The sequence below is a fragment of the Loxodonta africana genome, chromosome 24, assembly GCF_030014295.1.
Source record: "Loxodonta africana isolate mLoxAfr1 chromosome 24, mLoxAfr1.hap2, whole genome shotgun sequence".
In the NCBI taxonomy this organism is placed as follows: Eukaryota; Metazoa; Chordata; class Mammalia; order Proboscidea; family Elephantidae; genus Loxodonta; species Loxodonta africana.
The window spans coordinates 22,322,454-22,335,331 of NC_087365.1; the positions used below are offsets into that span (position 1 = coordinate 22,322,454).

The 12,878-nt window shown below is 39.5% G+C and overlaps 1 protein-coding gene across 1 annotated transcript in view; it reads left to right on the forward strand.

The window, feature by feature from the left end:
• The window catches only part of HAO1 (hydroxyacid oxidase 1), a 63,517-nt gene that overhangs the window by 34,141 nt on the left and 16,498 nt on the right, over positions 1–12,878 (forward strand). The window contains exon 4 of the mRNA XM_003411544.4: positions 7,852–8,027. Within this exon, the coding sequence (XP_003411592.2) occupies positions 7,852–8,027 (176 nt within the window). The remainder of the gene's footprint in view (positions 1–7,851; positions 8,028–12,878) is intronic.

The following is a 12,878-nucleotide window of genomic DNA, read 5'->3' on the forward strand; positions in this document are numbered from 1 at the left end:
ATAAATTATGGGTTTTAAAGATAGCTTTATTGCTAAACAATCACATAATCTCCAGCAAATCGCACCCTTTGAATGGGTGTCAGCTACCTCAGCCGTAAAACATAGGCAAGAATTAGCCATATACTTGCAAGAGTCAAATAAATTTATGTACCCAGAGTGCATAAAGGCCTTTAGAAAGTATGAATTGCTGTATAGGTGGAAGATAATTTAGCATAGGCAATAGTTTGTTTTATTGTGATCCTAATATCCTATTTCTTTGTTGAAATCAAAGAGTCATCTTTTATTTTTATTTTTAATTGTATTTGGAATAACTGGAGCTGGGTAGGTTGAAGAAAGATAAAAGAATGGAGACTAAGGAAGCCACATGTTTGATCCCTACCTCATCTCCTTTTCAGCAACATTACTCTTTTATTGTGATTAATCCCTGGATCAAGATTCATTCATTCATTTATTCATTCACTCATCTTAAAGAAAATATATCAATTCATCTAAAATTGAATTATAATAGTTATCAGAACATCCAGACTATTTAGTGAGAATTATTGTCCCTTTCCTTGTAGTATTTTAGGCTTAGAATCATCTCTAGGCAAAGCTATAAACCTAGTAGAGTTTATTGAGAAAACCCCCAACTTTTCTAAGCTATAGACCCCATTACCGCATTGTTTTTTGTTCCTCTGGTTCCCAACAAAATCTGTTCTTAGATTGTTCATACCAATGTGTGACCGATAAGTGACTGATAGCCTTCAGATTTTGACCAGGGATCAAAATCTTACTTTAAATGGAGGATATTTTGATGATGGAATTCCAAAGCTTCTATCAGAGGTTGTGAGAACATAAGGGATGGCTCACTTGGATCCTAGACCTCAGTTCACACAGACCATTTCTTACTTTACCTCTAAGTGTAAAAAAAAAAAAAAAAAAGTGTAGCCCTTCTAAAATATTCAAAATCTAAATACAGTAACTCAAAATCAAATCTGTGTTCCATGTAAGGACAAGAAGGTTGTCAGAAGCCAGAAATTTCATATATTTTATAATCAGAGTGAGGCATATCTAAACCACCACATATGTCCATATACAGTCTTGTATAAGTGTCACGTGTTTGACATGAAACTTTACCATATATATCTACATGAGCACAAAACTATCATGCATAAACTCTTGCTGTTGAATCAGGTATAAATTAGCACTGTAGTGGTACCTCTATGATTCTTTCAGGTCTAATGACAGAAAATAAATGGACTCTCCCTTCCAGGCCTGCCAACAAACCTGTTCCACATATCCCATACACAGGGTTACCTAAGTTCCCTGTCTCTATGAGAAAACAAAAATAAAAACAAAATCCCTGACATATTTCTATACTTTGCCAAATTTATAAGGGAGCAGAAGCCTTCAAGTTTCCCAGATATGAAGTCTGAATTCACATTATTTCACTATTTTGATGATGTAATTTTTTTCTAAAATAACTAATTTCTCACTATCTAGGCTTCTGATAGGAAACATTCCTCATTATTTCCCCTTGACCATTTGGAAAGGAATTTGCTATCCCTTTTCTTTCTCCTCTCTTCTTCCTCCTCTTTCCACTACCATTACTACTAAATAATATACTTTTTTTTTTTTTAAACTTAAGAAACATTTTCTTGCTCTGAATAACAAAACGTGTTTCACAGAGTTATCTGTCTAGAGGATGGAAATGACAGACTTGCTAATTCTGGCTGGTGAGTCTTGTTTGTTTGGTGCCGGGGCCACTCCAAGAAGAGCGGGAAGGTTGATTTGCTTTTCCTCTTTTACTTTGCTCCTGGGTCCTTGCCCAGCTGACGTGAGGGACCATGAGACAAAGGCCCCTTTCAGCTGATGGTGTGCACAGGAGTGACCGTGGCTCCCAGCTTGTCACATCTCCCATCTGAAGATGATCAAATAATGAGCAACACATCCAGGTTATGGGCAACACAGGAAACACCCCACAGTGGGGTCACCCCAGTGCCCCAGAGTGTACACTCGTGTTGTTTGTCCTGGTGGACTTTAGGGCGGGCCAGTGCTTTCTGGTCAGCTCTTCCACAGCCCACATCCAGTTCTCGAAGGCCGAGCTCACTAATGGGAGGCCCAGGCTTCCGCTCGAGGCCACATACACTCAAAAAACTAATCTGTTACAGCCTGATATGAAATCAGGTTTCTTTCCACAACTGACCTGACTCAGAGAAGGTGAAGCCTGGCTTTTCAGAAGTGAGGTTTGGCAGGCAAGAGAGGCAGGAAATCCAGAGGAGAATGAGTCTGTAAAGCAGTGGCTCCTTCCAGACCTTGCTGCCTCCCTGCCTGGGTGGGGGCAGGGTCCTGATTCTTGGCATCTGGGACCAGAAAAAGTTCAGAGGTTTGCTAGTTTCTACTTAGTCTGTATGTAAAACGCATGTATGTGTATACTTTATAAATGGCATGGAGGTGCCTGAAACCTGAAGGAGAGTAAGGGGGTCCTCATCTGCTCTCATCAGTCAATAGAATGATTCCTGGGGCTTTGAAGCAAGGGCCTTTTCCTACCCTGTACCTCATGGAGATGGTACATTTACCCTGGGTTGAAATTTGGCTTTACAGGGCCATGCTGGGGAGTTTAAGGAGAAGAAATGTGATTTTGAATCATTGACTAAGATCAAGGTACATCATGACACCTACCCTGTCTGTAATTTTCCCAATGACATTTCTTAAGCCCTGAAGTGATTTATGAATCACAGAAGCCAAAGTAGATCACATTAAACAGTCAGATCAAGATACTCCTCCATTCCAGGCCACCAATGGCTTCCCAGATACCCTCACAATGTAAGTGGCCAGCAAGGCTTTCCATGAGCAGGCTTGTTACTTCTCTGACACCTGGCCCAGCCTGCAGATTCGCTCATTTTTCCCTAGCCACACTGGCTTCCCTGCTGCTCTTCCAAGGTGCCAGGCATGCTCAAGCCTTAGAGCCTTTGCATTGGCCTTTCCCTCTGCCTGTAAATTCTTTGCCCAAATCAACATGTGAGTAATTTCCTCGCTTCCTTTACACCTTTGACATTAAAGATGAAGCACATGTCTCTATATTGGGAAACCAGAATAGAAATGAAAAGTAGATATCAAGATATAGACATAATATCAGAGAGAGAGACGAAGGAGGGAGGGAGAGGGAGAGAGAGAAAAGGAGAGGGAAAAGGGAGAGAAAAGAGGGAACGAGAGAGAGAGAGAGAGAGAGATTTGTGAAGGAGGACTTGGTGCATGACCTACTAGTCTCTAAATTTTTCATAAGGAAGACATTCACATTGATACCTGCAGTAGGCAGAATAATGGCTTCCCAAAGACGTCCAGGGAGCCCTGGTGGTGTGGTGGTTAAGAGCTCAGCTGCTAACCAAAAGGTTGGCAGTTCAAAACCACCAGCCACTCCTTGGAAGTCCTGTGGGGTAGTTCTACTCTGTCCTATAAGGTTGCTATGAGTTGGAATCGACTTGATGGCACCTAACAACAACAACAAAAAAGACGTCTGTTCTCTAATTTCTGTAATTTGTCAGTATGTTACCTTACATGGAAAAAGGAATTTTAAAGATGTGTTTATATTAAAGACCTTAAAATTGAGAGATTGTTCTGGATTATCTGGGTGGATTTAAATTAATCACGAGGGTTCTTATAAGAGGAAGGCAGGAGTGTCAGGATCTGAGCATAGAAGCAGAGATTGGAGAGATGTGGTGCCATGAGTGAAGGAATGCAAGTGGCCTCTAGAAGGTGGAAAAGGCAAGAAAACAAATTCTTCCCTAGAGCCTCCAGAAGGAGCACAGTGTGCCAAAATCTTGAGTTTAGTCCGGTGAGACCCATTTATGGATGTCTGACCTCCAGAACGTGTAAAAGAGAATGTGTTGTTTTAGGCTACGGAATTTGTGGACATTTGTTACAGCAGCAATGCTGTTGTTAGGTGCCATCAAGTCGGTTCTGACTCACAGCGACCCTAGGTACAACAGAACGAAACACTGCTTGGTTCTGCGCCATCCCCACAATGAGCCCATTCCTGCAGCCACTGTGTAAATCCATCTCCTTGAGGGGTTTATGCACTAGTATGGCCACAAATCCTAAAGCACAAGCATGTAATAGGTGCCCAATAAGTAATCATTGAGTCAGTAAATAATAATTTATAAAGACATAAGGTTTACCCGATGTAACAGAACTAGTAAGAAGTAGGAGCCCTAGTGGTGCGGTGGTTAAGAGCTTGAATGCTAATCAAAAGATCAGCAGTTAGAATCCAACAGCTGCTCATTGGAAACCCTATGGGGCAGTTCTACTCTGTCCTACAGGGTCACTATGGGTCAGAGTCAACTTAAAAGCAGTAGGTTTATGGGTTTAATAAAAAGTAGAATGAGGGTTTAAATTCAAACCTAAACCTAGGCCCTAACCTTTCTTCTAGCTTTCTGTCCAGTCACATTGAGGAAGGAATTGTCGGGGCTATATTATCAAAGAATTGAAGGCTGGTAGCTCATGTGCGGGATCTCTGGGTGATGCAAAAGGTTACAACACTCAATTGCTAACCTAAAGGTTGGGAGGTTCAAGTCCACTCAAAGGCAGCTTGGAAGAAAAGCTCTGTGATCTGCTTCTGAAAGATCAGCCCTTGAAAACCCTCTGGAACACAGCTCTGCTCTGACACACATGGAGTTACCCTGAATTGGAATTGATTTGATGGCAACTGGTTGGTCCATGCGTGAATCCCTATATATTATGAATCTTTTCCTGTTTCTCTCAATCTCTCCTCCTCCCATATTGTGATAATATCTTGGAATCTACTAGTTTTCATTTTATGTTTTGGTCTTACAATATAGAGATTCGTAGCTTTATCTTTAATGTCACATTATCAATACTTATTATAAATAATATGTATTCTCAATGGTACTCATCATTACTAATATTGCTATTGGTTATTTTATGATGTTTAACTTTCTTTGGTAGTTATTACTATTTTTATGATGCTAACTTACTAAGATACAATAATTTCTGTATTAGATTAAAAAGTATATTTGAAGGATGTTTAAGGCACAATGAGTTCTTTACAAAGAAGAAATTCTGTCCCTTGCCTTTAGGTCATTAAACAAATCAAGATTCTGAGAATTAAGTCCTATGTAATCGTGTTATTATTTAGATGTTGCCCCTTTCCTTCCTTACGAAACGGAATACTTTGGTTATCAGAAGCGGCTTTTAGAGTTTTTTATGTATATGTCATAATCCGAATAAAAATGGCATTCATGGAGATTTCTTTCAGAGCCACTGTAAAACACTCCATCGTGGGTCTCTGTCAAGATATCTGAAAACTTTTTCTTGGCTTCTGGCTTTGAACAAAGTTTGAGAGTAACAACAAGGCTTCATTGTGCCCTGAAATTTCTGTAAGGCAACATTCATTCAAGTGTTGATCTGCATTTCACCATCCAAGAATAACAACAGTTATTTATATAATTTTATCCATGTTTCTGTTTTTTCCTATCCATTTCACCCTTTCACCCCACCCCTGCTGAAACACTGTAGCTTGTTTCGGATGGGGGTGGGGGTGCTGGGCAGAGAATATACACATACTGATGTTTTTCTATTTTTTTCTGGTGTTGGCATGGAACAGATAGACTGAGCCTTTTTCTTATTAACAGTATGACTTAAATGTTTGGAATGTACTGGTCACTTAGTGTCATTTTAAAGAAATAGACGAGGGCTCCGTAATAAAGATATGGTTATTGACCTGAATGTTAGCTTAATTCAAGTTAGGGTGACCACAGAAGACCAAGGTCTGTGATAAAATGTACAGCCCTAAGTGGTTTGAGAAACAGAAATGCCCAAGCATTTCAGCTGAAATCACTACCCAAACCTACTAAAACCCGTATGACTCCCAGTAGAGCTGGAATTTTCTATGATCTTTAATGGCCACCTGAGTCCATGAAATTGTTCAATACCCATTGAGACAACTTTTCCCATGACTTGAATAAAATTATGTGGGATATGAAGGTTCATGTCCTTGTGATAATATATGATACCCAAGATATATGGCCAGCTATTTTAGCTTAAAGTCCCTAAAATGTAAAAAGCATTAAACATAGTTTTGTATTAAAGGAAATCTTATGATTTTGTGCCTATATACTTCAGGTTTATGTAAGAATTTTGCCAGTCATGGCTACAAGATTTTTTTCTCTGTTCAATGGCAAAGCTGGTGGATGGGAAGAGAGAGCTAGGACCAAGTGAGAGATCAATAAGACACCGATAAGAGAAGACTGGCTAGCAGGACAATTTATAATGTCCAGAAGAACGAGGTGAATACAGGTCATTGTCGTTATTAAAATGTATCCCATTAGAGAAATGAAGCCGCAACAGGAATCAGGGCTGTAAGCAGCTAAATCAAATTGGTGGCACCATTGTGTATCCAGATGAACATCTCCTGGGTAGAGGTCAGAGGTGTAGACAGGATAGACTTAGCTCCTATTTTGGGGAACTGACAAGATTTTTGTCAGGATATCAGGATATTAGACCAAGAGTAAAGATTTCAGACACTGGATGAGCCAGTAGCAGTCTAAACTAGGTTAACAAAATTATATATTGGGAAAGTCAGAAACTCAGTGGGGTCATGTCTTGGTTTGGGTTCCCCTAGAAGCAGACCGTGAGTCAGTGATTTAAGCGCATTTGCGTAGTGAAGAGAATACTCATAGAGGAGCTGGGAAGTGGGGCAAGCAAGGGAAGGCAACAAACAAAGGATATGTTATCAAGAAGCTAAAACTATGGGCAACTGAAGCTTAACCCTGTTGGGAAATTCTGGGAGTTTGTGCAAAACACATGCCTCACAGCTAGTCTACCCAGGGGGTGAGGAGACTGGAGTATTCACACACCAACATCCCTGATCCTTCCAGTCAGTTGTGTGGTTAGTAAGTCAGGCTCCAGGAGCATGCAAAAGCCACAAGCAAAGAAATGAAGGTGCTGATAGCTGGGAAACTCATGCAGTGGTTAGGATTGTCTGGAAGTTTGAATCAGCAAATGAAAGGCCTCAGAGAGAGCAAATAAATGGAGGAGGTGAAGGCAAGAGTTGACAGATCATCTACTGGAAAGCCCTCCCTCCTTCCCTCCATGCCCACCATGATCGCCACCATCATAATAGCAGGACAGGAAAAAGAATCTAGAGGCAACAGACAGAAGATGGTAACACATGTTACTGCAGTTTCGAACTCCTCTAAAATTTTCCTCAAGGGCTTTTGAAGGTTTCCTGAGATCAAGTGCAATAGCCAGGATGCAATCGGGATCTGAGCATAGACAAAGAGATTAGGAGTCAAGAGACCCAGCCTAGTGCCTGAAGGCCACCATGTGCTAGCTCTATGCTTGAGAACGTCTCATTCTACCACTCCATTTTTATCTTCTATGTGAAATGGGAATCATAAAGTATCAATTTTACTCCCTAAAAGTTAAAGAAAACATTGTGATAATATTGGCATATGAAGCTCTTTGTAAATTATCATCATTATGATTAATTTGCATTGCTGACTTAAAATAACATCAAGCTTACTGTCTACATCCATAAACTGGCTTAAAGAGGAAGAGATGTTTGAACTTAGCCACATATTTTTCCTTTAAACTGATGCATATAATCATAGCCTAAGATGTAAAATAAACTTTAGGAGACCAAATAAGACGACTAGATTATCACATTTAGCCTGGAGTCCTACATCAAAACATAGAAAATATGCATGCAACCAACCTATAGATGGTTGAGGAATGAACAGTCAATTGATTTTAACAGGTAAGCCTTTGTTTTTTCATTAAAAAAATTGTTTTAAAGATATGTCTAACTTTCTCATTAAAAAGTTTCTCATTTTATGTGTTTCTTTATTTCAGAATGAAAAATTTTGAGACTAGTGATTTAGCATTTTCTCCTACGGAAAATTTTGGAGACAACAGTGGCCTTGCTGCATACGTGGCTAAAGCAATAGACCCATCTATCAGCTGGGAGGACCTTAAATGGCTGAGGGGACTGACATCCCTGCCAATTGTGGCAAAAGGCATTCTGAGAGGTTGGTTTTTTTTTTTTTCTTTAAGTCTGTGCTGATTCTATGATCCTATGTGGATATGGTCATGCTATTTTTTAAATGAAAATAATTAATCAGGAAAAATTAACACTAAAATCAAAAGGGTTATTCAATCTCCTGACATACTGTCATTAACTCATTTACTCCGTCAGTCACTAAAAATGTGCCTTTGGGATATCATTTCAACTCTCTGGTCCTCAATTTCCCCTCCGGTCAAATGATGGAATCAGGCTGTGATTTCTGAGGTTCCTTCTAGCATCCATAAGCTAATAAATTTATGGGATTTTTTTTTTTTTAAAGAGAGGTTCTGTCTCTCAATTCTTCCTTTCCATGTAAATATTTCTTCTTCTTAAGTAGTATTCTTCAAGAGAGCTAGAAGCTACCTTTGTTAAATATTGGGATACCATTGTCTTACGTCAGAGTTGTTGCTCAATCAGAGAGCTTGATAGAATGTCATGACTTCATTGCTTTGGCTGAAAGCTTAAACTGTTGCTTTCAGGCCAAAAAGATGTCCTAAATATAATAATATTACAACCATACCTGTTTTAAGAGCCCTCTCTCTGTTTTTCCCTAACTCTTCCAGCTTGCTCCCACCGAGAACTAATGGCTAGGACAAATTTTTGAGTGCTGTGAATCCCATATCACCTCTATGTAGAGAACAGTTGACTATTGCTGTTGTTAGGTGCTGTCGAGTCGATTCTGACTCATAACGACAATAGAACGAGTCCTGAGCCATCCTTACGATCACTGTTATGCTTGAGCTCATTGTTGCAGCCACTGTGTCAATCCACCTCATTGAGGATCTTCCTCTTTTCCGCTGACCCTGTACTCTGCCAAGCATGATGTCCATCTCCAGGAACGGATCCCTCCTGACATGTCCAAAGTATGTAAGACACAGTCTCACCATCCTTGCCTCTAAGGACCATTCTGGTTGTACTTCTCCCAAGACAGACTTGTTTGTTCTTTTGGCAGTATATTCGATATTCTTTGCCAACACCACAATTCAAAGGCGTCAATTCTTTGGTCTTCCTTATTCATTGTCCAGCTTTCACATGCATATGATGTGATTGAAAATACCACGGCTTGGGTCAGGTGCACCTTAGTCTTCAGGGTGACATCTTTGCTCCTCAACACTTTGAAGAGGTCCTTTGCAGCAGGTTTACCCAATACAATGCGTCTTTTGATTTCTTGACTGCTGCTTCCATGGCTGTTGATTGTGGATCCAAGTAAAATGAAATCCTTGACAACTTCAATCTTTTCTCTGTTTATCATGATGTTGCTCATTGGTCCAGTTGTGAGGATTTTTGTTTTCTTTATGTTGAGGTGTAATCCATACTGAGGGCTGTGGTCTTTGATCTTCATTAGTAAGTGCTTCAAGTCCTCTTCACTTTCAGCAAGCAAGGCTGTGTCAACTGCATAATGCAGGTTGTTAATGAGTGTTCCTCCAATCCTGATGCCCCGTTCTTCTTCATATAGTCCAGTTTCTCATATTATTTGCTCAGCATACAGACTGAATAGGTATGGTGAAAGAATACAACCCTGACGCACACCGTTCCTGAATTTAAACCAAGCAATGTCCCCTCGTTCTGTCTGAATAACTGCCTCTTGATCTATGTAAAGGTTCCTCATGAGCACAATTAAGTGTTCTGGAATTCCCATTCTTCACAATGGTAACCATAGTTTGTTATGATCCACACAGTCGAATGCCTTTGCATAGTCAATAAAACACAGGTAAACATCCTTCTGGTATTCTTTGCTTTCAACCAGGATCCATCTGACATCAGCAATGATATCCCTGGTTCCATGTCCTCTTCCAAAACGGGCCTGAATTTCTGGCAGTTCCCTGTCCATATACTGCTGCAGCCATTTTTGAATGATCTTCAGCAAAATTTTGCTTGTGTGTGATATTAATGATATTGTTCTATGATTTCCACATTTGGTTGGATCACCTTTCTTGGGAATAGGCATAAATATGGTTTTCTTCCAGTCAGTTGGTCAGGAAGCTGTCTTCCATATTTCTTGGCATAGACTGGTGAGCACCTCCTGCGCTGCATCTGTTTGTTGAAACATCTCAATTGATATTCCATCAATTCCTGGAGCCTTGTTTTTCACCAATGCCTTCAGAGCAGCTTGGACTTCTTCCTTCAGTACCATCGGTTCCTAATCATATGCCACCTCTTGAAATGGCTGAATATCGACTAAGTCTTTTTGTTATAATGAAGCTGAAACTGAAGAAAATCAAACCAAGTCCATGAGAGCCAAAATATGACCTTGAGTATATCCCACCTGAATTTAGAGACCGTCTGAAGAATAGATTTGATGCATTGAACACTAGTGACTGAAGACCAGATGGGTTGTGGAATGACATCAAGAACATCATCCATGAAGAAAGCAAGAGGTCATTGAAAAGACAGGAAAGAAAGAAGAGATCAGGATGGATGTTAGAAGCGACCCTGAAACTTGCTCTCAAATGTCGAGCAGCTAAAGCAAAAGGAAGAAATGATGAAGTAAAAGAACTGAACAGAAGATTTCAAAGGGCAGCTGAAGAAGACAAAGTAAGGTATTATAATGACATGTGCAAAGAGCTGGAGATGGAAAACCAAAAGGGAAGAACATTCTCGGCGTTTCTCAAGCTGAAAGAACAAAAGAAAAAATTCAAGCCTCGAGTTGCAATAGTGGAGGATTCTATGGGGAAAATATTAAATGACGCAGGAAGCATCAAAAGAAGATGGAAGGAAACAAATGACTAGGACATTATAATTCTCAGATATCAAGCCTTGGGTATTAAGGACTTTGCTTCTCCAGCATCCATATATATTCAAATCCCACAGGGAGAAACCACTAACTATAACAATTTTGGAGTGTAAATGTGTTCACCCACAAAAGTGTTTTCTTGTCTTTGAAAAAATTTTCATTTGTATGATTATATAACTGCCAAACACACACACACGTGCACACATGTGCACTCATACACACATATATTTAATTTTATTTTAACTGAAATGTTTGAGTAAGTGGCTCTGGGATGAGAGATTCTATTAACTTATCTCTGGGTCTACCAAGGACTTATAATCAATACTTTTTCATAGGATCTATTTGGATATGTGTGAGACACATGGCCACTATAAGCACTAAGCTTGTCGCCTACTTTAGCTGTTTAATCTTTATGAATGCAGAAGTGATTTGGGGCTGACCTAGAGCAATGGCAGTGGGGGGAATGAGAGGAGTAACTGAATTAGAAAGTTAACGTAGTTTCCTGTATCTAATTCATGCTTATCAAGAAGCGGCCCAGGGCATCTGGCTTGCAAACACCAATGAAGAAAAAAATTTTAGTCTAAGTTATAGATTGAATTGCATCCCCCAAGAATATGTGTTGGAATCCAAACCTCTGTATCTATGGACGTAACCATGTTTGGAAATAGAGTTTTCTTTATTATCTTAGATCATACCCAAGTAGGGTTAATTTGAAGTCTAATCACTTCTGAGTTATAAAAAGAACAGATTAGACACGCATGGGGAAGACAGACCCTACGTGAGTGTTGCCAAAGAACCAAGGAACCCCAGGGACAACCGATAAAGAAGGGCACCAAGACCCTGATTTGGACTTTTAGTCTCTAAGACTGTGAGAAAATAAATTTCTGTTCTTTAAAGCCACCTAGTTGTGGTATTTCTGTACATCAGTAATAGGTAACAAAGACAGTCTAGTCCCATATTTTCTTCAGTTAGAGAGGGAACAAATAAAATAACAAAGTCATTTTTTTAACTGATTTTTCATTTTAGGATTTCTGGTGTATATCATTTTATACAACTTTGTCCTGTAAGATACGGTAAAAGTCCATTGAGTTAGATTGTACGATAGTGTGTTGTTATGTTGAAAAATACCTTGGTTTCTTGAACTGAATTCTGTTATCTTCTCATCTAGGACTATCATTACCTCATTTTTCTTCTCATTCAAATGACCCCTCTGGCTCGTTTCTATATACCTTCCTAATACCTTGCACACAGTCAATGGCCCAAGTGCTTATTGAATAAAACCTCTTAGATAAAACTGTATGATCCTACATAATTAGAGAACACGCACAAGCAAGAGAAAGTGAGATGGGGGCATTTGACATTTGAAAGGAAATAACTTATTTATACATGTATAGTTTACATTATCTAGTTTTTCTGTAACTATTTGTTCCATTTATTTAACAAACAAACATCATCCCTATGACAACAACTGCATCAAGTAACACATATGCTCAATCTGGATATGGGGGTGGTAGTTGGGGGGGATGTTCTGGGAAATCCAGCTTTCAACACTTCACAGATCTTCAGCCAAAGTTACATGGATTGACTGGGAGTCACCCATCCTCCTTCTTTTTCCTTTTACCGGAAACATGCAGAAAGATGAAACTATGGGCAACTGGAAAGATCTAAATGGAATACCCCTCTCTTACCACCACTTCAAGAATTGCATTTTAATCAATGCAAACTGGAATGTAAGATGTACTTTCTTGCTGTGGTTACCTTCTGCCATTGAAGAACGAACTCAAAACATGTATTTGAGATGGAATTTGGCCTTCAGGAGAATTTGTGCTGACAGACGAATAGCCTTATGAGCAAAGGCATAAGGATTTTTAGAGTGTTCCCCCCCACCCCCCGCAAACTAGACTGTCTCACTTCCATGTGGTTTTTGTCTCTGAGAAACTGTTTTCTAATTAGCTCTTTTCCCATATAACTTTATTCAAGACAGTCTCATAGAAGATTCACTCAATGTTCTTGAATTGTGTTCAAAACTGCTGCCATGTATCTAGGATTCAGTTACAAACTCTTGTAAGTGAGCACAAAGTC